This window comes from Anomalospiza imberbis, chromosome 8 (genome assembly GCF_031753505.1).
Source record: "Anomalospiza imberbis isolate Cuckoo-Finch-1a 21T00152 chromosome 8, ASM3175350v1, whole genome shotgun sequence".
In the NCBI taxonomy this organism is placed as follows: Eukaryota; Metazoa; Chordata; class Aves; order Passeriformes; family Viduidae; genus Anomalospiza; species Anomalospiza imberbis.
Genome location: NC_089688.1, coordinates 22,104,410 through 22,126,590, shown reverse-complemented (window position 1 = coordinate 22,126,590; position 22,181 = coordinate 22,104,410). Strand labels below are relative to the sequence as shown.

The following is a 22,181-nucleotide window of genomic DNA, read 5'->3' as shown; positions in this document are numbered from 1 at the left end:
CCCTTTTCCATGTCCAGCTGGATCTCCTTGCTCCCCTCTCCAGGCACATCAGCAACAGTAAGAGCAAATCAGACCAGAGGGAAATGGGAAGGAAGCAATGTGAAAAGTGATTAACACAAGGCCGGAGGGAGAAGAGATTCAACAAGCTAATTAGGTCTGGCTGGGCTGAGCAGGACATGTCACCACGCAGCAGCAGAGACACAGGGTGCACTACAGGCACTGTGGACCTCGGGGAGCTCAGGGCTGCTGGGAGAGCCAACCCTGCCCAGCCCTAGAGCCAGCTGACAAACCTGCTAGCCCAGGGAAAGGCAAGGGTTAAAGCCACTGCAGGTGGGGGAATGTCTGGTGCAGCCCAGCCCAGGGAACCCCAAACTTCAACCTGGAGTGCCTGCAGCTATCCTAGGCTAGATTTCGATGCTCCAAGATCTACTGCCCTGCAGCAAGCTCACCTTGATCTCTGGGGTCTGTCAAACCCACCAGGCTGAATGAGCCCAGGGAACAAAGCATCTCACCCCAAAGGGCCAGTGCCTCCTGCAGCCAAGACACAGCACTCCTGCCAAAGAGTTTCCTGGAAAGCAGGAGGAATCGGGGCTTGGCACAGGACTTTGCTCTCACCAGCACCTTGGGGATGCTCACTTTCTCCTTTCTCCAGAGGGACCCTCATCCTGAGCCAGGCATGAAGAGGGGTCCATACTGCTCACTGCCACCACCCTCCTGCCTGGCACCTTTCAGGGTGCTGGTGGCACCCAGGCATGCTGCTGCTCCCTCCTATTTCTCCCCAGATTCCAGAAGGGTTTGGCACTCTCCCAGCCCTGCTTGTCTTTCCATATCTTGAACTCTACAGCAGCAGTAGCCCCCAGGGAAGGCAAAGGCCAGAACACCCTATGTTGGGGGCTCTCCAAGACACCCCCAATCCTGCCTGCCCCCCAGCACATACCCTGAACCGCCAAGGCAGGAACAGCCCTGGGCGGGCACCAATTATCCTGCTGACAGCAAGCTGCCACTTCATTTAATATTAATCTGTGGCTGGGCTATGCGGGTGGCTCTCCCGCCTTTTCCCTCCCGCCATCCCTCCTCCCAGCCGGGACCAATTGCTCTGCACTGAATTATTGATGCTGCACTTCAAGAGGCAAAATTGATAGTGTTTCTCTCCACCTGCCCCATCCTGAGTGCTTGGCCAGAGCAAGATCTCAGTAGAGGTCTGAGAGCCTCCTGCACGGGTCTGCCAGGAGATCTTCAGGACTGGGGACAGGCATGATGGCACAGGGCGGAGGTGGGATAACACAATCCATCACTGATTATCCAGCTGGTAAACAACGGCAGTTCCAGCATTGATCACCTTGAAGATCCTGGAGCAAAGTGCAATCACAGGGATGCTCCATTGCTGCTGCCTGACAGTGGCTGTGACAAGGTCCAAGGGGGTACAGTGCCAAGCAGACAGGACAAGGGGTTGCAGACAGCCAGCACTTCTGTCCAAGCCCTTTTTCAGGGAAGTGCTAGTTCCAAATGAAGGATGGGGTCCTTGGGGCCTCATCCAGCTGAGTTTGGGAACCAACAAGCCTAGAATTCCCCCAGGATCTCACTGCAAGATGCTCCCACTGAACTCTTCTCCCAGGCTTAGAGGGGTTGGCTTGGTCCCCTCTGGAGCTGCTCCATTCCCAGCGCATCACTGTGGTGCACGGCACAACCCGGGCAGAGAAACAGCTGCAGGCAGGGCACCAGCAGGGATGGGGCAGGGAGAGCATGGGCGAGCAGCCGGAGCAGGGGAAGCACCGCCGGCAGCATCGATGGCTCCAGAGCAGGTGGCAGAGCCCTGTGTCCATTAGCAGACCCAAGCCATTAGTATTTGGTTTCAGGCTCTTTGCGGTCTCGGGGCTGTCACTGTTGACCGAGCCATGGCTTGTAAACAACCCCTGGAGGGGACACAGTATTTACCAGCCCCAGATGCTGCCTGGGACCTTCCCTGGAGAGCAAAATCCTACCTGCTGCCTCTCAAGTCAAAAGGGGCAGCAACCTCTGCAACAGCACCTCACCTCCATCCCAAACCACTGCCATTCACACACAGGACTCCTTGTACAGTGCCCCGGGCTCAGCTTAACCTCAGCCAATTTCTGCCCCTTAAGCAACACGTTTCCTTCTCCTCTGGGCACCTTCAGGCAATGGGAGCAATTGCTGGCAATCCAGGGCACCTGGATCCCATTCCCACCCTCACAGCTGGGGTGCATCTCCAGCCAAGCCAGAGGGAACTGCAGCTTCTCAGCATGGGAAGGTGGGTGGAGTGGGACAGGCATGCCCCTGTTCCTTCTGGAGGGGTGACAGATGACCGGGACAAGGCTGGACACAGGACACCCCATCTCCAGCTCTGGCCCATGCTAGGGAAAAATCAGTTACAGATGGACAAGGAGTGTGCCCCAGGAAACAGAGGAGCCACACAAGGCAAGGAGTGGCCTCTGCCTTGTTCTGAGCCCGTCTGCAGGGTTGCTGCAGGGGCTGGGGGCTCTGTCTCCACTCTTTTCACCACACCTGGGAGCTGCAGAACAGCTGCAATCAATGCCACCAATTTTGGTCCAAAGCTTCGAGCAGCTACACAGGGAAGCAAAAGCACTGGGAAGGGGGAAAAAAGGGTGTGAGGGAGGCACCGCCAAATCACCAGCAGAACTGAAGAGGGAGAATCCACCTTGGGCACAGTCAGCATGCCCTGCCCCGGCACTCATAAGGCAGGATGTCTGACAGGTCAGCTCCTGCCTCAGTTTCCCTCCTGGTATGATCCACCTAGGAGTACTGCTGCTGGAACACAGGGACTTAGTAAGCAGTTAAATAGTAATGAAAACTTCCACCCATCTTTCCTGTCCTGCAATCAGGTTCACAGGATCAGAGGGAGAGATCCCCTCGATCTGACCCTTCCCTATCTCCAGGCACAGCCAGCCTGTAGGTGCAGCCTCGGGTGCTGCCTGCTTCACTGCTTGTAGAGGTGAGCATTCGCCACTACACCCAGCCCGTGTGGGAGCCAGTGCTGGAGAAGCACAGCAGAGTATCTCAGGGCACCAGGGAAACTGTCTGTCTCCTCCTCACCCCGTGCATGCCCCAGTGCCGGGGGCCAGGCAGGCTGCGGCATCCTTCGGAGAGGTGTGTGCAGGTATGGGCAGGGCAGAGCTGGGGGGACCCTTCACACAACCATCACTCCGGGAGTCCAGGGAGCACCCAGCCAAGCAGTCCTGACCTCGCTCCCACCATGAACCAAGCAGAATCCCCCGAGCGGATCCTGACTCTGCCAAGTGTGTCCCGTGCACACCACTCAGCACCTCGCACAGCCCATCCATAGCTGGTCAGCTCCCTCTGTGTCCCCGCACCCTGCCCGGGGCCACGGGGAGCCTTGGCGAGAGCCAGGAGCAGGGGCCCAGCATGCGCCCGTCCTGCCTGAGCCTGGCTGCCGTGCAGACTGGTGCTGAGGCCAACACCTCACGTGCAGGGTGGGGTCACCATGGACTCTGGTAACACCTTGCTCCTGTGGAGGTGCTGGAAAACACCCTGGTGCCCACATTCATGGTCACACACAGTCCCAGCCCCCAGCACATATCAAAGTCACCACCGTACAGCAGACAGCTTGCCAGCCCGGTCCCCTCCCTACATCCCCAGCCACTGGGACAGGCAGGATACTCTGCTCCTTGCATCTTACCCCCCTACAAGCAGCCAACGGACACCAGGACTCTCTCATGGATGCAGCAGCCTTGGAGCATCCTTGGGGGCAGCTCTGGACACCCACCACCTGCCCCTCATGTCCCGGAGAGGACAGCACCACCCACACCCGTTACCTTCCAAGGACACAGGCTCGAAGAGGCCAAATTGCTCCAGCACCTTGACGAAGAGGACCAAGACCACCAGCACTGCAATCATCTCAAGGCCTTCCAGGTTCATGGTGGGGGTGTCTCATGGCCCCTCACCCCTCCACCCCTCCCTATCACAGTCCTTGAGCCCCCTCACCCCAGCACCTCAGCCGCCAGACCGCACATCCCCAGGGACATCCGCCTGTGTCCCTGGTGGGGGTTCGGTTGTCACCCCCTACTCAGGGGCACCTGCCATCAGCCATGGGCGAGCGAGGGGTCAGCGCAGGGCTGTGGCTGGAGGCTCAGCGAGCCACGGCTGAGAGCCCAGGCAGAGCAGGGCCGTGCCTGTGAGTAAGAGTGGAGAGAGGCCAAGTGGAGGGAGGCGTGGGGGGTGGCGGGGATGGGGGGGGTCAGAGGGGGAAAGAAGGCATGCCCTCCCATTCCAATGACACCACCTCCATCGATTTGCTTAATGCAGTTGCTAAGGAAACGGGCCACAGATATTAAAAGGCACTCGGTTCCCAGGGGGGGACACGGGGAGGAGCAGGACGCTGGGCACTGGCAAAACATCCAGGATGGGGATGACTCAGATTTGTCCTCTGTGCCCCAGACATGTGTCTGCCCCATGGGGACCAACTTGGCTAAACACCTCAACATCTCCCTCCTGAGGAGTGTCTGGAGCAACAATTCCATCTGCCCCATTTCTGAGCAGGCAGATGGGTCCACCTGTTTTGCTGGGAACACCAAGGGAAGATGGGGAGCAGGTCTGGGAGAACAGTCTGGGAGCAGAGGCCATGATGCAGGATTCCCAAGACACTGCCAGACCCTGAAATGGTGCAGCAATAGCAGGAGAAGAGGAGAAGCAGGGGCTGGGGACCCAGCCAAGGTCACGCAGAAGCTGGAAACAGAGGGTGAACTTGTGCATCTGTGTGCCTCGAGCACACATCCACACACAGCCAATGGGGCTAAATTTAGCTCCCCTGCTCTTTTCTAACAGCATTCCAGCCCCTGCCTGGCTGTTTGATCACAAGCCACAGGGATCACTGGACATCCAGGTACCTGTGGTCACTGCCTGTCACCGGGGCTCAGCACCCCTTGGGGTCTTCCCCATCGCTACCCCAGGGATGCCACCAGCACTGCTCATCTCCAGGCGGACAATTCCCATATGGTGCATGATGCAAGACCAGAACTAACTCCAGCACTAGTGTGGTAAGCAGGGAGCAGGGCTGCCCCCATGCCACTGCCACCTCCCAGCCCTCCCAGTTCACCCCAGAAGCAAGGCCACCTGCCACAGCTACAGGTGGGGTCACCATATCCAGGCTATGGAGCAGACCCCCAGCAAGAGCTCCCAGCAGGGCTGCCTCACACCAGTCTCCCAGGAACCCCCATCCTCAGCCCAGCAGGCTGCAGGTTTGTCCCCTGGCAGGGGATGGGGAAGGCTGGAGTCTCAGTCCCAGGTCATGGCATAGCCTGGCTATCTAGTGGCTTCGTGCCACTGGGCTTGGCATCTCCTGCCCACCTGGGGCACGCTCCCAAGGTTGTTCTAACACCAGCAGAAGATGCCAGAGATGCATCAGAGGCGTCTTAAGGAAAGAGATGAAAGCCTTCCCCAGGGAAACATTCCCCAGGCTGGAAGTTTTCAGACCTTGCATTTCCTTTTCTTGGAAAGAGCTGAGTTTCCAGACAGTGAGCCTGGATTTCATGTGTCTGCCTCCCAGTTTTGCCCTTGAGTCAATCCCTCCGGGCTGAGGTGGCACAGACCTGTTGCAGTCTTGCAGAAAGTTTCCCACTGATGTCAACTGTGTTTTTAAAGCCACTTTTCTTGCTGAGCCCCAGTTACAACCCATCCTCTCCTCAAGCCTCCAGCTGCTTCCAGCACCGATGCCTGTCCTGTAGGCCATGAGTCTATTTTTGCAATCTAGTTTTGGCCAGACGTAGAGGGAGAGGAGCCCTTCCAGCCTGATCCAGAGGGTTTAGTGCAGCTTCTCTGCAAAGGGAACCTGCTGATCCCATGTGAACGGACTGTCATCAGCCCATCATATGTCTCTGGCAGCCTCGTGGGATGTTGGGGCTGGAGCAGCGGTAGGCCAGTCACTGAGTGACAGCTTCCCCACCTGCCCTTGTGCCTCCCGTGTGCCAGCCATCCTCCCCAGCAGAGCAGTGATAATTCTCCCACTGCCTGCCATGTCAGGATTGCATATTTCCATGCTGGAGCCATTAAAAAAACAATCCATTGTTTGCTACCAGCATGACAGAGAATCCCATCAGGACCAGCACAGGCACCCGGCACTGGTGCCATGTCCCAGTGGCACACACTGTGCCCAGCTCCCAGCACCCCCAGACTCCCCAGGGTTTCTTGCCCAGAGCACATTCCTTTCGACCAAGGGCAGCTCCAGATGGGCTAGGTGTGACAAAGGACCACCCCTTCACCTCACCAAGGTCCCCACGGATGTTACTTCATCTGGAGCTGCCCCCAGGATGGAGGAGACACGTGGGACCTAATGTGGGATGTCACCAGTGGAGCCAGACCCACAGCTGCCTGCAAGGGATGCTCAAGAGCACGTCTACCCCACCAGAAGTGTGGGACAGGGCTTTGCCCCCCATCCCACTGAGGGGCATCACTCCCAGGGGTGCTCCTTGCCCCTGCAGCCAGTCAGCATTTGGCCATGCTGTGGGAAATGCCTTAAGGCTCTGGCTGAGCTGTGCAGAGAGCAGTCTCACAGATGGATGGAGCAATTCACACCCCAGGCAGGAGAGGCTCTGCACGTCCCCAGACACGTGATGCCAGTTTCACCCCTCCTGCCCTGCTCCTTGCCTTGAGGTCTCACCCTGCAAACCCCTGGCACTCACATCCCACTGCTTTGGGGCTTGAAGAGACCCTTCACTGGGGAAACTGGGACCCCCACCACATCCCAGAGCTCTCGAACACACCAGCTGAGGACCAAAGATGTGGGTCACGCCCAAAGGGACCCAGAGCCCCAAAATGCAGATTGAGGCCCAAGCATGAGCTCTGGGCACCCTACAAGAGTGGGAGGCTGCAGAGAGTCCATCTGCATCCCTGTCTCACAGCGAGGGGCAGCAGTACCTAGACACCAGCAGCATGGTGGACCCCAGAGTAGCGCTGGATACAGCCCTGAGCCACAGCTCAGCTCCGGGGCTGCCACCGGCTGCTCTCACATACAGTGGAGCAGGACCACAGCCAGGAGGAACTAATGAAGTGACTGAGAAGATGGAGGTCTCCCAGGCAGGCAGAGAGGGAGACCTTTCTTGTCTCCCAATCCAAGACCAATCCACCTTTCCCACACCAAGCATCTGGCTCGCCTCACCACTTGGTTTGTGGAAGCAGCCGGGCCGTGTCACCCTGTCCCCCATGTCCCCAGCCCCGTACCTTCAATGCCGCTGATGATTTTGAAGCAGCGGGTGGTGAACCAATAGGAGATGAGGAGGAGGATGGCAATCAGGGAGGCATAGAGCAGGCTGTCGTTGTGCAGGGATGTCCTCTCCATGGCTCCATCCCCTGTGCCCGCTCGCGCCCCCACCCAGCCCTGCCGTGCTATCTGGGGCAGCCCTGTCCCGGCAGTCCCCTGCCAGAGGAACCGGCCACGGCGGGCAGGGAGGCGGGGGGCCGCACGGGCAGGCAGGCAGGTAATTGGGAGCGTTGTGTGAGAGCCAGGCTCCCAAACCAATTACCTTAATTGTGCTCAGACAGCACATGGCAAACAGTTAAAAATAACCCTCCTGGCCCGGGGGGAGAGTGGCACCATCAGCCAGAAGAAGGAGGCAGGGGGCAGAGAACAGACAGGGCTCATTACACATGTGGCTGTGTCTCAGTGCCATGGGGCCAGCAAGGTGTCACCATAGCCCAAGAGCTGCTCTGAGTTCCCTGATGATCTTGGGATCCTCAGGGCTCAGCTCCTTGCTGCCACACCACAGGCGAAGCTGGGAGTCCTGGAAAAGGGGCTCCCTAGGGAACGATGCTGCCAGGATCTCTGCTGATGCCTGTGTCCGTCCTTGCTCCAGACACGAGGGCTTGAAGGAAGGTGTCTCTGCAGTTCTGCCAACCTGGAGAGCTGGGTCTGGCATCTTGTTCCCTGTGTCCCACAACAGCACCTCCCCAGGGATGTCTGTGATCAGCATCTGTTTCTCTCAGCCTGGAGTCAGAGCCAACCAGCCTGGTTCCTGCTCTGTGATACCAGGTGCATTTAGTGCCACTGTGGGTTTGAGCACACTCACTCACAGATCCCAAACCACGCTGGATTAGCTGCACCCATGCCTGAGACGCTTCTGGCCCCTGCACTGCGCTTGGCCCCATCTGCTGTCCCATGGGGCATACGGCTGAGGAAGACACCCGACCAAAATGTTTCATCCCAAACCCTCTTTGCATACAAGATGTTCCATCCCTACCCTGCACCCACAGCCAGGGGTTGTGGCCACCCAAGTGTGTGAGGAGTACAGCATTGCCCCAGCTGTGGCCCTTTCAGGGAGCAGAATCCAAGCATGCAGATCCGCCCTTCTCTTCCTCCCTTCCTCCCTCCCTTCTCTCTCCCCCGAGATCAACAGCTCTGAGGATCCGCAGGTGACACTGGACAGCATGGCAAAGTGGCCCTGGCACATGCCCATGGCTCAGCACTGGGGAGAGCAGCAGGGCCTGTAACACTGCCCCAGGACCAGGCAGGCACTGAGTCCATGCCACCTGTCCCACTTTGGGCTGTGACACTAGCAGCCATAAAGCATCCCCCACCCAGCCACCCCTGCCCTGGCTCTCCAGTGCTGCCGGCAGCACAGCCCTGCCACACTGCTAAATTTAAACACCCCGCCAGCCACCTGCTGGGTGGTGTATAAATAACCCCTGCAGTGGGGTTTCTTGCCCAAAAAGCAGCTCCATGCACACAGCATGCCACAAGCACACCCGGAGCCACCAGGTAGCCAGGTGGCTGGGCCCTGTCTCCATCCTCCCAGCACTATCAGCAGCTGGGGATGGGGAACTGTCCTCCGCTGCGGGATGGAGCAGATGGGGACGGAGCAGGGCAATCATCCATGTCAAGGGACCTGTCTCTTCAGGAGGGGACCGTGCACCTTGACTGTGGCCAGGATCTGCCCTCCTTGAGAGCCACCCCTGTGGCTACCCCTAAAGTGTTCTTCACTCAGTGCAGCAGGGTGTTAGTACACTCCTTCCACAAAATGTGCCACAGGACCTGCTGGGCCACAATGAGGTGATGGTCCCTGGGCACAGCTGGACAGCTGCTGCCCATGTCTCTTGGGTGCTCCTGACCTGCCGGGGGGCCAGCCTGATGGATAGGAATTTCTCCTTTTTTTTTGGTTCTCAGGGCCATCATCCATTAGGGAGAGTTAAATTTAGGTTAAAGCTGATCCCTTATTACCTTGCTGCTAATCAGAGCGCGAGCAGATTATTAATAAGCACATTAAAATATTGGTGAAATGCTATTTTTGGGAGGTGAAGTCACAGTTTTAATCTGGTTAATTGATTGAGTCATTTCTCTTTGCCCTCTCTGGCAACCCATCCTTGGCCAGCTCCCCAGGGCACCCAGCCAGGGGGCCCCTTGCCCCAGGCCCACCTGGTCAAGCACCCAGTGCCTTCTGCAGTGAGCTCCAGGAGACCTCTTTCACCTATGCAGGAAGGACAGGGGTTCACTGGTCACTGCCCCCCAAAAGGGAATGATGGGGTAGGATAACAGCCAGAGAGGGGTCAGCATCTTGGTGGCCCAAGGATCAGAGCAGCAGCTGGGGAGGAGGGGACCTGCAGAGGGGAGAAGGCTGTGCAAGCCCCACATCCCACACCCAACTCAGAGCTGCTCAGCTTTGGGTTTCACCCCACTTTGGCTTGTCTCAGAGCTTGGGAGGACACCAAGAAGCCAGTGAGGGTACTCAGTGCCACACGGCCAGCCATGCCCTCTATGCCCATCCCAATCCCATGCATACCCAGCAGGGCTGTAGGGAAAGCCTTTGGTCCTGCACAGCAGCACACATGGTCACTCCAGAAACTGAGTCGCAGGGGACACCTGCTACAGTCCCGATGCCACAGTACCTAGCTGTAAAGCCCAGGACACTGGGAGAAGGACCTGCAGGATATCCTTGCAGGTGATGGGGTTTGGGAGCATCCCGAGGTCCCATTCTCTCTTTGCTCCATCACCTGCAGCTCTGCCCCTCATGCCCTGGGCTGGACTCAGCTGACTCATCCTCTGCCCCCTCCACTCCAGGCAAGTTGGCTGGTGCCCAATGGAGCCAACTAGCGGGGATGGACCTGCGGCACACCCAGCCTCCAGAGCCTGGCATGCTGCTGGGCTTGGGGGACTGTCCCCTGCTTTGACCGGGAGCCTCCGTCCCAGGGCTTGAGTCCCTGTGGGCAGGAAGGTAGCATGCCAGCTGGGCATGGCTCACAGGTCAAATATTGCTCCCACATCCCAGCCTCCCGGGCTATGCCAAGTGCTCCATGCTATTCCTGCATTTCTCTGGCCCCAAGGACAGGCACAGGCTGTGGAGACCCAGGGGTTTCCCCAGGCAAGGAGGGAACAAAACCTGGGAGGGGTTTTCCAGGCAGGCTGAGTCCTGGCAAGAGCAGTGCAAGTCCCAGCCCTGCTCTGAGGTGTGACGCTGCCACATTGGCCCAACAAGGCTTTCCCTGCACTCACGGTACGGCGCATCCCTTCCCAGCACTGCTGGGGCCCAGAGGGGCAGCCCAATGGTTCTCAGCAGGGCAAGGCCACGGGGATGCCAACTTTGTCCCTGCACAGGGACGCACGGACAGGGGTGGGAGTAGGGCACCCAGATTCCAGCACACACAAGCTCATGATGACCTCCCCAAGATATGCCTACTGGGTTTAGGAGATTCTGGCTTCATAGCCAGGGGTTCTGGGCAGCTGGCAGGGCCAGCAGGGGCTGGCACAGGGGTGAGGATCCTGCCATGGCAGTGACAGCAAACCAGGAGCACAGAGTAGGCAGCTCTGTCCCCAGGACCAAGCATCCCAGGACAAAAGCACCAGTAGATGCAGGCACCAGGGTGTGTCCCTGCCCTGGCTCATGGGGCACACCCAGGGCTTCTTTGCCCAGCTAGATGGAGGACATGGCTCCAGCCCCAGAAGAGCCAGATTCCTTGACATGTCAGGAACGATCAGACCAGCTGCAATTTATTTGTACAGCAGTTCTTTCGTGCTCCACTTTGCATCAGTCCCCTCCCCAAATAAAACATTCCCCTCACACCAGGTCCACAAGGGGCCTTCAGGGGCTTTTGTTGCTTCCTAGAAGCATCTTCAGCTTTGCTCCACACAGAGCTCAGTGCAACCCCTCCACCAGCATTTCTAAACAGCATTTCTCCTCTCCCCAAGGAGGGGAGAACCCCACAGAGCTCACCAGATAGACATCCCCTGGCGCAGAACAGAGAGCCCGTGTCCCCCAGCACGGTACTTACCTTGGGAGAGAGTCCCGGTGACAAACTGGTAGAAGAAGCGGATCACCCGGCCCAGCTGCCTCTTGCAGCGCTGCTGGCAGTGGCTCATGGCTCCAGCTCCCAGCGCTGGGGAGGGACCCAGCCGCACCCGCTCCCGGCCGCCAAACAGCCCCCCAGCTCCTCGGAGCAGCGGGCGATGCCCGGGGGAGGACTGAGCCTTTCTGCCCGGAGCGAGCCTGCGGGCATCGGCGTCCGCTCCAGGCCGGCGGAGCGGGCAGCGGCAGCGCCCGGCAGCGCGGCAGCCGCCGGCCCCGCTCCCCGGCGGCGGGCAGCGGGAAGTTTTGCGCGGGGATGCTCCGGTGCAGGTGGGCAGTGGGACACAGAGTTCGGCGGCGGTGCTCCTCCCGGGGCTCGAGCTCACGAAAGCCGGCCGCTGAGAGGGAGCGGGATGTCCGGGTTCGCCCCCCCGGGCCGTGCCCTCCCGCCGGCCCCCTCCGTGCCGCAAAGTTGCGGGGAGCGGCGGGGAGCAGCGTCAGGGTGATGCGGGGTGCCGGGGAGCCCAGCGGTGCCAGTCAGCCCTCCGGCAGAAGCGGATGGACGCCTCCCTGGCTGGCACAGCCTCGGGTTGCCCCTGGGTCCTGATCCGCCCCTTGGCACCAGCTCGACCCGGCACTTCACGCCCCGGCTGGCCGGGAACCAGAGACAGGTTGGTATGGCAACCCGCAGACTCCACAGGTCCCGCTGACCAATGAGGCACCGCTGCATCCCAGGGCCGCCTCTCTCCAAGAGCAGGCAAGGATGCTCCTTCCGGAGGGAAGCCGGCACCGAGAGCATCCTGCATCCTTGAGCATGAGCCATCCACTCCCACAATCAAGTGTTGTGAACATCCTGCATCCCTGGGCATCAGTCCTTCATCACTGCAAGTGTCCTGCATCTCCAAGCATCCACTTCTGCTGGCTCCACACAGGGGAGGAGACAAGGATGGATGCAAGGATAGGAGGAAGAGGAGTCAGACTCTGAGACCACCCAGGCTAAGAGCTGCTCACTCCAAAGCTCACCCTGGCAGCAAGTTGCTGACTTGCACAGTACGTCAGAGCCAGAAGACAGACTAGAGTGTGGTGGCAGTGGGATTTCGCTGCTCCCAGAGCCAGCCTGAGACGGTCTGTACAGACTCAGGACAGCATCCCTTCCCCTAATACCATTTTCCCAGCTGTATTCCATCTCTACAGTGAATTCACACCCCACAGCAGCAGGATTATATCAGTTCTGAATCCATCCAGACTCTATAATCTCATAAATTTCATCTCTTATTAATAGGGAAGGAAGCGAACAAAAAGGGACCTGACGGAAATTACAGCTTCTGTTCCCTCAGGGATGGAAAAGAGGGTGGAGCCATGATACAGCCAGGAACCGTCAGACTGTCCAGTCCCTACCAATACCTCAAGAAAGAGTCCAAAGGGAAGGGGTGAGAGCACCACCACTTCCCACCAGCCCTGTACTGGGGTTGGCATAGGGGAACTTCACCTCCTGCTCCCCAAAAGAAAGGCCATCCCCTCCAAACCAAGCCCCCTCTGTCTGCCCCCCATCTTAAACAGGCTATGGCCATGCAGAAGGGGGTCAGCTGCCCAACAGAGTGTCTCCACACCACAGCATGACAGTGTCCCACGGGGAGGGGGATGTGCAGCAGGGGATGCTGCACTGGCAGCATAGCTGAGCCAGGTTTGGAGAGATCCTAAACAAGGCACAACACACAGCACAGCAGGGACTTGCAACCCTTTAATAATACATCCACAAAGCCCCAGGCCAGGGAAGAGCTGCAAGGGACATCAACCTCACAAGAGGAAGGGGCCAGTCCAGGCCAGCTGAGGCAGACTGAGCAGCTCAGCAGAGACACAGATGTAGAGACAATCTGTGAATACAACACCTTCACCGAAGCTACCCCTGTGAACCACTTGCCCCCAGTTGAAAGTTCAGAGATTGGATAGCCAGCAGTGCCAAGTCTACTCCTGACACCTTTCGGGACTAGGTGTGGGGTTTAGCACCCTCATCCATGTCTACAGTACCCAGGAGCTCTGCTCCTGGCTCAACCCCACAACACAAACACGTTGGGACGGTCTCTTGCAGTGATCAGGTCCCATGAGCTGTGTGATACAAGGCCAGATCCTGCCAATGCACAGTGTCCCCAGTGCTACGGGGACCAGCCAGCACAAACCAGACCAAGGCAGCTGCAGCATCCCAAAGGCCCGCGGGACACAGGACAGGCGACAGAACAGCCACAGGAGGGTGCCAGAGCCCACAGTACGTGACAGCACACAAAGTTTGCAGATCCATCCCAAGCCCTACCAGCCAGCTCCTTGGCAGCCAGCTTCCACCTGACAGGGAAAGTTGCCCCATCCCAGCATGTCCCGGGTGGGTGAGACATGCACGTGCCATCCTGTTCACCCTGGTCGTGATGGTCATGAGGGACAGGGGATCTCCTGTACCTTCCAGATCAGCAGATGCTGGCCACCCTGGCCACCGACCCTGCTCCTCCCTGGAAAGCCAAGTAGGAATTCAGCACAAATCAAAAGCAAGCCACAAGGCAGGGCTGTTGAGCCCACCCTTACACAACTTTTCTTGCTAAAGACCCCACCTGGGTCACATGCACCCACGGGTGCCACTGCAGGGTGCATCCTCCAGCCTCCTGCCCCACAACCCAGCCTGTGGTTCTCCCAGACCTGCTCCCTGCTTAAGAAGGCCAGTGGTTCCCCAGCTCCTGCCCCAGCTGCAGCCCCAGGTGAGCTCCATTCCCCACAGTGCCTCACTGTGGGACAAAGGACATCATCTCCCAAAAAGATACTTAGAGTCAGCCTATGTCCCCAGAGCATCTGCTGGGCCCCCAAAGGGGACATGCCGCTGCTGGAGCTGCAGCAATGGGAAAGAGGAAGACTGTGGCTCCAGGCTCTGGCTCCAGCTCCAGCACATGCTCCCCACATGTGCTTTGACCCTGGCAAAGAGAGATACTGCCCACACCTCGTAATGCTGAGCCTGCACTGGGGCCCAGCCTAGCTTGGGGGATATAGGGCACATTCAGGGGCACTGAAGAGCAGCACTGTCCTGCACTTCCCTGCCCCGGTCCCATGCCTGCCCGCTGGCTGTGCTGGGACACCTCCAGCTTGGAAACACAGGAGCCGGGACAAGCAGTGCAGGCCATGCGGTGCACCTGTGATGTCACGGGTGGGGACACGGACTGCCCACGCTCCGTGCCCCTCGCTCCGTGCCCCTCGCCCCGTGCGGCCGCGGTGCCGCTGCCTGACGCTGAGAGGAGCCCCGGTACAGCAGAGCAGAGCGGCGGAGCGGCGGGAGGTGAGCCGGGGACACGGCTCGTTCAGACGGCTGTGGCAGCTGATGGCACACGGGGGACAGGAGAGGACACGTGTTGTTGTGTCGGAGCGTGGCCTTGCACGCGTGTGAGAGGATGCACGGAAACCGTAAAGGCCATGCGGCCACCACGGACATGCGGCCAGCGCAGTCCGCTGGCAGTCCCTTGGAGGCTGAAGAGACAGTGACAACACCACCGAGGAAGGGGACACGACACATCTGCCCACACCAGAGCCATTGCTTCCTTTCCTACCCGGGCCCCCTCCTCCCGAGATGGCTTCCTGGATGCATCCTTCCTAAGCCACCGACTATTGGGCTGGTACCTGGCGAGGCAGTGCTGGGAGCTGCCGGGGGAATTCACGCTGGTTCCTGGCCATGAAATATTCATTAGCACAGCCGCCAAGAGAAGGGAGGAAATAAAAGATAAACAGAAGGGGATGGGGTAGAAGACATAATGCTTGCAGGCAGCTCAGCATGGCGCTAACAAGCCCATGGAGTGGCTGAATCAAGGTCTTTATACCAGTCATCACACCAGTATTGGGTCCCCTGGTGTCCATGCAAAGCCTGATTCACTGTAATGGATGTCATAGGCACATAAACACCCCTAGAAAATGCAGCCAGGAAAGAGCAGTGCTTGCAGGCACAACCAGCATGGGTAGGGATGTGCCTACCATCCAGCATGTCACAGAGATACCCTGGATGGTGCCTGGGCTTCAAAGTATTTCAACTTGGGCTACACCCTTCGGGGACAACACCAGAGAAGGGCCCCAGCCCAGGGCCACCTTGGCCAGGGCATCTGTGAGCTCTCTGGAGTCACCCTGTGGCTGGCAGAAAGCAGATGCCAACATTTCTCTCAGGGAAGAAGGGCTGTCAGGATGGGAGGCATATTTCCAGTAATGAGGAAGGGCAATCAGGGCAGGAAGGAGGAAAATTTCCATTACCAAGGAAGGATAATCAGAGTGAGAAGGATGCAGGACATCCTTCGACCCTGTGCCAAGCCTCAGCCCACCACTCAGGTCCACAGCAGCTGAGCAAATGCTCTGTTCTCTCTCTAAATAATTCAAACTCACCTATTTTTTTTTTTTTTCCAGATGGAGGGCATACACATCCCAGCAATGCCACACCCACAGTTGCTTGGCAAGGACAGAGCAGGTCCTGGCTGGAGGGAGACCAGAGCCAAGACACGATGAGGGAGAAGGAGGTGGACATCCCAGCAGCAGGATTACTTCAGGAGCCATGAGTTTCTGGTTCCAGATGCACCACATCGGGGTGGGTGGCTCCGTGGGATCCCAACACCTCTGCCACCAGCAGAGGAAGGCTCAGCCCAGCCAGCCCTGCGTGCTGCTGCTCTGCTCCTGCCTCCTCCCAGCCCGGGGAAACCGCAGCCTCCGGGTCTGGGGGAAGTGCTGAAAACGTGATGCCAGAGAAAATAAATAAAGCAGCTAATGAGGTAATTTGCATAGCTATTAGCAGTCAGGATTTGCAGCGGGTCTGACATGGGATGTGCTGTCACAGCGAAGTGCAGCCCGAGGGCTCTGCTGCGCTTGCAGAGGGAAACACAGAACACAGCCGTGCTGCACGGGCACACCGCAGGCACCCACCGCAGGCAGCGCCACCCCACCGCCGGGGAGGCGAGGGGGCAGCAGCAAATCCAGCAAGGAGGTGGAGGAAGGCTCGGAGCAGGGCACACGGCCTGGGAGGAGCTGTGTGCTCTAACCGTGAGCCCCTCCTGCCTTTGGCCGCACACCCCGCGGCTTGGCCCTGGGAAGAACAGATCGTGGGCCAGCACACAGCTCCTACCTTGCCAAGGCTCAGAGAGCATCCATGAAAGGACGAGCTTGCAAAGGCCGAGGAAAAGCTGCCAGCAGCCCAGGCTTTCTCGCAGGGCAGCCCTACATTGTCACAGCCAGCTGGCTCCATGTGCTTTCCCATCCAAAGCTGGCCACAGCTCCCTGCACCCCTTACATCTGCTTGCTCCCTTATGAACCTGGCCTAAAACACATCCCAGGACAAGCACAAACCCTCTTCTAACCCAGTCTTTGGTGCCAGAAAACCCTCCTCATTCTGACTCCCAGAAGAAGGTGCAATTTTTGGGATGTAGGACAGTGCATGAAGCATAACACCATCAACAGCTCTGCATCATAAGTGCGCCCACCTTAGCAGTTCGGGTCAGGAATCATTGAATCTCAGCAGGCACTGGTCATCCTGGTACATTCAGGAACGCAGGGGCACATACCTGCAGCCTGTGACACTGCTGGATCCCCAACCTGCTGTGCCCAGTAAATTGTAACAGAGAGGAATGGCACGCAGGGCCACTCTCCCCAGGGCTGCCAGGGCACGTCTGGCTTTGATCACAAACGTGCAATGACAGCTCAGCTCGCTCTCAGCTGGTGGATCTTGCTAAAAAATGCATGTGACGTGATCTGTCTGCTCAGGAAGGGGCTGCCAGGGAAAGAACCCAGCCCAACGCTGTGCCCTGGTCCTGCAGCACCCACCTGCCAGCAGCTGGCAGGCAGCAGGTGATGGGGCAGCAGCCTGGCTCTGTGGCACCACGCTAAGGATGAGCACATGCCAAAGCATCCCTGCAATGCAGGGAAAGGATGAGGCACCCCCACTCTCTGATGGCAGAGAGAAAAAGACCCAACAGATGGGTGGTTGGACCAACAGACACAAACTCCACCACCCACTTGGGTGGCGCGTGTCAGGCCAAGATGAAAGTCAGAGCTCCACGGGGTCCACCCTGGTGTGTCCATCACCCCCAGAACCCTTGTGATGGCCCTCAGACATCCAGATCACACTGAGACACTGAATGCTCCCAAGCTGAATCTTTTTTGTCAGTTCTGCTAAATATTTTAGGTATTTACACAGAAAAGCTCTCTGTGCTCGGCGGCATGTCGGCCCCCATGGCATCACACAGGCGGCCACAGACACACCCCCGCCTGCCAGGGTATGAATAATTCATTGGCCCCATGAACAGGATAGAAGCGGCGGTAGGAGAGGACAAAGTTGGGGGAACGTCTTCATCAAACCCCGCCCCGGCTCCTGGGGTGCACCCCGAGCATCTCCATGTCCTGCAATAGGAGGGCAGAGAACTGCACCAACAGCTGCAGGGAAACAGAAGCACAGGGAAGGGAGAAGAGCCAGGAGCTGAACCCAGCCCTGGTTATAGAGCTGACACATCGAGACAGCAGCTGTAAGCAAGTAGAACCATAACCTGCCTGGCCCATCTGGGGGCATTTCAGAGCTTGTTGTGTCTGAAAAGCACAGCAGTGTTGGGGGCATCCAGGGTATATCAGGCAGTGAGGCAGCACAGCACCCAGGAGCTCCAAAGAGCGCGGCCTTCACAAGTGTGCACTTTGCTGTACGGAGGTGCACAGCTCACACTGGGGCACAACACAGACACAGCATCTCCTTATCCCAAACCAGCACCTTTCTGCCCCCCAGATGCCCACCTTGCTCCATGCCCATGGCACCCCATGAAAATCAGCAGGGATTTCCATCCCCAGCCCTGTTCCAGCACCCATTCCAATCATCACCAGGGTCTCCTGAATTGAGAAGCTGGGAAAAAAATCTCAGCCTGCTCACAAGTGATGCCAGCCCTGCTCCCAAGTCTGCTCCAGGAGAGGACATGGTCCTCAACATCTCTCCAGCCTTGCCACCCTCACCACCCCACACCAAGCCACAGTGATGGTGGCAAATTAATGAGCTCTATGCAATCACACCTAGGCTGGGCTCCAGTAAATTGGAGGTGGCACTATGCTCATTTCCTTGCAATCAGCGCTCGCTTGGCCACCAACAGATCTGTCTCGGCAGGGTGACAGGAGGAAGCACAGTGGGAACAGGCTGGGACACGACCTCGGCTCCCACGTGTTCAGGGAGCTTAGGGCTGCCTGTGGGCCGGGGAGCGGGACACCCTCTGTCACCCAGGCGGATGCTGCCGCGCTGAGTGACACGGGCTATTAGCACCACCGCTTATCCAGGGGCTCCTGCACACGCTGGCTGCACAGCTGGGAGAGGGAGATAAGACGCCCAGAGGGGAAACATGCTTCAAATGGCAGGAATCTCCCCCAAAATGGACTTGGCTTGAAGGCATCGAGAGGGTTTGCTGCTATTAATAACTCCAGAGCTGTAACGAGGCACGTGCCCTCGGCTCAGGGAGACACAGCACCAAGGCAGGGAGGGAGAGCAAAGAGGTGCTGGAGATGGGGCTGAGGTCCTGAGCCATGGCTCCTCACCAAGCCCATGGGTCCCTATGCCAACAACACCCCGGCACTGGCCTGAAGCCCCTGGGTAGGTGGCTGGGTGGACCTCGGGGGCTCAGGGCAATGCAGACACACAAGGTCAGTGCTGCCCTTCCAACAGCCCACAGCCCACCTGCGCCCTTCTCCAGCCTCAAGACAAGGCGCAGTGCATCCCCATGGCTGGGCTAATGGCCCCCCATGCCACACTGACCCTCTCTCCACTTGTAGCCTGAGTGATGTCTCAGCCTTCCACCGTGCTGCTCTCTGCCCCATGGGGCAGCAGGGCCGCCCATTCTGCATCTCCAGGGCACCTGCTCAGCCGACTGCCAACCCAGGGGGGTCCTAGAGACTGCCTTTTGAAACTGACATTTTGGGGACAGGAAAGCTATTTTCAGTTGTTTCAGAGACACTGTTTCCATTGCAGTTTGTCTGCCTCCACTGGAGGGAGGGATGCTCTCCTTAGAGGTGCCATGGCCGGCAGCTTTGTGTTGGGCTGTGGTGCCCAGCACCAGATCTGCACCACTGGGTTATCCTCATCCCTCCTCTGCCTGCCCAGTGCCTCCACCCACTTGGGAGCACATGGGAAGATATCCCTGGGTTCCCACTAGGGCAGGAACATCAGGAGCATCCCATCTGGGAGAGGGGCTGGTGAGAGGCACAGGGAAAGAGCCCGGGGGCCTTGCTCCTGCCTAAGACCTTCTCAGCATCAGCAGATTTTCTTCTACACACCCTAATGAGACAATCTCAAAAATTAGCACACAGACCTGAACAGCCCCCCCGCCACTCCCTGGAGCCCCCAGGCACTCTTGATAGGAATAAATGTGCCTGGCAATTATGGAGGGGGAGTACAACCTTCCAGTGCAAGACCTGCTGAGAGATTTAGAAATAAATATGTTAATAATCAAATATCCGTCCTGTGTCTGAGCTCACGGGAGGACTTTCAAGTCTAATTAGTGGAAGATTTGTACCATTGCTGCCAGGGCTCAAGGGACAATTTGCCGTGGTTCCCACAAAGTGAGATGTTCTGCTATAATTAGCCAGCAGCATCCCGTGTGCAAGGATTACCTCCAAACCTCCCCCGCATTCCGGGCTGGGGGCAGGCGGGACCCAGGTAAGCCAAGATGAGAGATGGCCCCGGGCTTTGATCTGTGCAAATCGAGTCTGGAGCTGCAAATCCGGGGCAGGCAGGAGGACAGGCTGTGAGGATGGGCAGCACACCAGGAGGAGAGCTACCCTGAGCCTGCAGGTCATCCCATGCTTCCACATCTGTACACAACCCCCACATCATCACGGAACTCGTCCCCACAACATCCTGCCACAAAGACCTACAGTGCCTCTAAAACTGCTCCATCTCCAGACTGATCATTTCCCAGCCAGGGCCCCAGGAGCCAGGGCTGCTCACAGCGGGGGGCATTTCCCAGTCTATGCCAGTCAGACATGTTGTACATCTCCTCCCCAATCCATCACAGCCCAATGAGCAGTGCCCAGGAGAGTACTCCTACCACCCCAGCACATGTGTATTTAAACAGGGCCATATCCTGGTCCTGAGGATGTCATAACAGACTCCATTTCCACTGCTACAACAACTTGTGGAGTGGCTGTGATGGGGAGAAAAGAGCACCCAGAGCAGAAAGACACAGGGGCAGTAGCTGGAGGTGCACCACTGACAGTGCCCAAACTGGGACCAGGCCCCAGGGGAAAGTGCAAAGGCAGAGAGACAGCAGAGGTATGAGGAAGGGATGGAGACTGAGCAGAGGGAGCCATGTCTGCATTGAGGACCAACAGCACAACTGAGGATGCTCTGCTGAGCAGGGAGTGGGACCCATGTGTCTGGTCTCACAGGGGGATAGCCTGGCACAAACTCTGCCAGAGATCACTGACCTGGCAGCAGCTGCCAGGGACACTCATTAGCACCAACTAATTGCAGGCAGAGGTGGCTGGCCTGGCAGCAGGCACCTTGCTCACACACTCTTCCCAGCCTGGTAGCAGCCAAGGCTCCAGACTGAGGGGAGAATTATAGGTGGGGTGTCAGTGGTCACATCCAGGGCACTTCCTCAGGGCTGGCCTGGAAACATCTGTGCCAGAGATCCTGTGCCCATGAACAACAAAGCCAGCACCTCATCCCTCCCAAGGGCATGCATGTACCCCATGTTCAGCCAGGTTGCCCAGGCCAGGGCACAGCCATCCCCATCCAGCTCCTCTGCCAGCTCCAGGAGACCAACTCAGTGCCACTGGATTGTTGATCCTAGCAAACAAGGGGTTACCAGCCCCTCACCTCCCCACAGTTATTTAATCAAGCAATGATAAAAGAGAAGTTGTATTATCCAGAGAGTGACAGTGGGTTGTAATTACAGCAGGGCAGGCTGAGAAAACAAACAGTGCTGAGGGAGGCAAAGGATGGTGCAGGGCTGGGGGGACACCACCATCCCTTGGGACCCACGTCCCTGTCCCGGCACTGTGGTCCAGGGCAGAGGTGGGACTCTTGAGTCTGTGAGGGTTGGAGGAGGAGAAAAGGCTCCTTTGCCTCCCTGAGTGTGGTCCCAAAAGAGCCTCTCCCTCCAGCTTACACTGCACTGGGGTGGCCCTGATCCCAGCCCCTCCTGGGGGCCGCTGGGGATGCCCAGTCCCAAAGAACAGCAGGTTTTCAGTGAGTCACTTGGAAATATTAAACATCACTTCCTTCTTCCCCTTTCTGCTTCAGGGCAGCCCCCTCCACCGAGGGGCTTGCTGCCCAGGTGAGCCAAGGGCACTAAGTCCCAGCTGGGATATGGCACCCCAAAGGGGCTCGGCCTGCCCCTTCCCGCTTACTCCCCCTATCCAGGCATTATGCTCTCAAACTCCAGAGCTTGGAGTTTGAGCTTGTGCCTGGTGTCTCACACAAAGCACAGACAGGTGGAACACTCAGCATGGCCACACTTCAAACAAGCAGCTCACAGCCCTGTCCCCACCCAGCCACCAGCAGCTCTCCCTGAGGAGGGGAAAAGCTTCACTCCATGTTTGCTGTTGGAGGGTACCATGGGTGCCATCACAGTGGCAGCTGGGACACATCAGGGTGGCTCAGTCTTGAGGAGTGCACGGTATTTCCTGCCCATCCTGCACCATCAGACCCTGTGTAGCCCCCAGCCCCAGCCACATCCCTTCTCTGTGTTAAATCCTCCTGTCCTCAGCCCAATCCTCTTACGCTTTCCCTCTCCATTACAGCATCTTTAAATTAATGCCTGGCCAAGAGTGGGATAGAAGGAAATTAACCCCAGGGAGGGGGAGCAGTCTCCACAATGCCTCTTATCACCTAAAGTACCGTTCTTTGCCCTTCTCCCACTCGATATGCAGGGGGGACACCGGATCTACCAC

The 22,181-nt window shown here is 58.1% G+C and overlaps 1 protein-coding gene across 8 annotated transcripts in view; it reads right to left on the bottom strand.

Moving 5' to 3' along the window:
* KCNIP2 (potassium voltage-gated channel interacting protein 2) overlaps positions 1-22,181 on the bottom strand; it is a 43,772-nt gene that overhangs the window by 12,481 nt on the left and 9,110 nt on the right. The window contains exon 1 of one of the 8 annotated variants that reach the window (XM_068197900.1): positions 11,251-11,755. The exons of 3 other annotated variants lie outside the window; for them this stretch is intronic. In XM_068197900.1, the coding sequence (XP_068054001.1) occupies positions 11,251-11,338 (88 nt within the window). In that variant the 5' untranslated portion in view covers positions 11,339-11,755. Of the gene's footprint in view, positions 1-2,033; positions 2,284-3,812; positions 3,931-7,212; positions 8,154-11,250; positions 11,756-22,181 lie in introns of those variants that run through there. 4 more of the 8 variants (XM_068197894.1, XM_068197895.1, XM_068197893.1 and 1 more) reach the window with 4 other exon arrangements.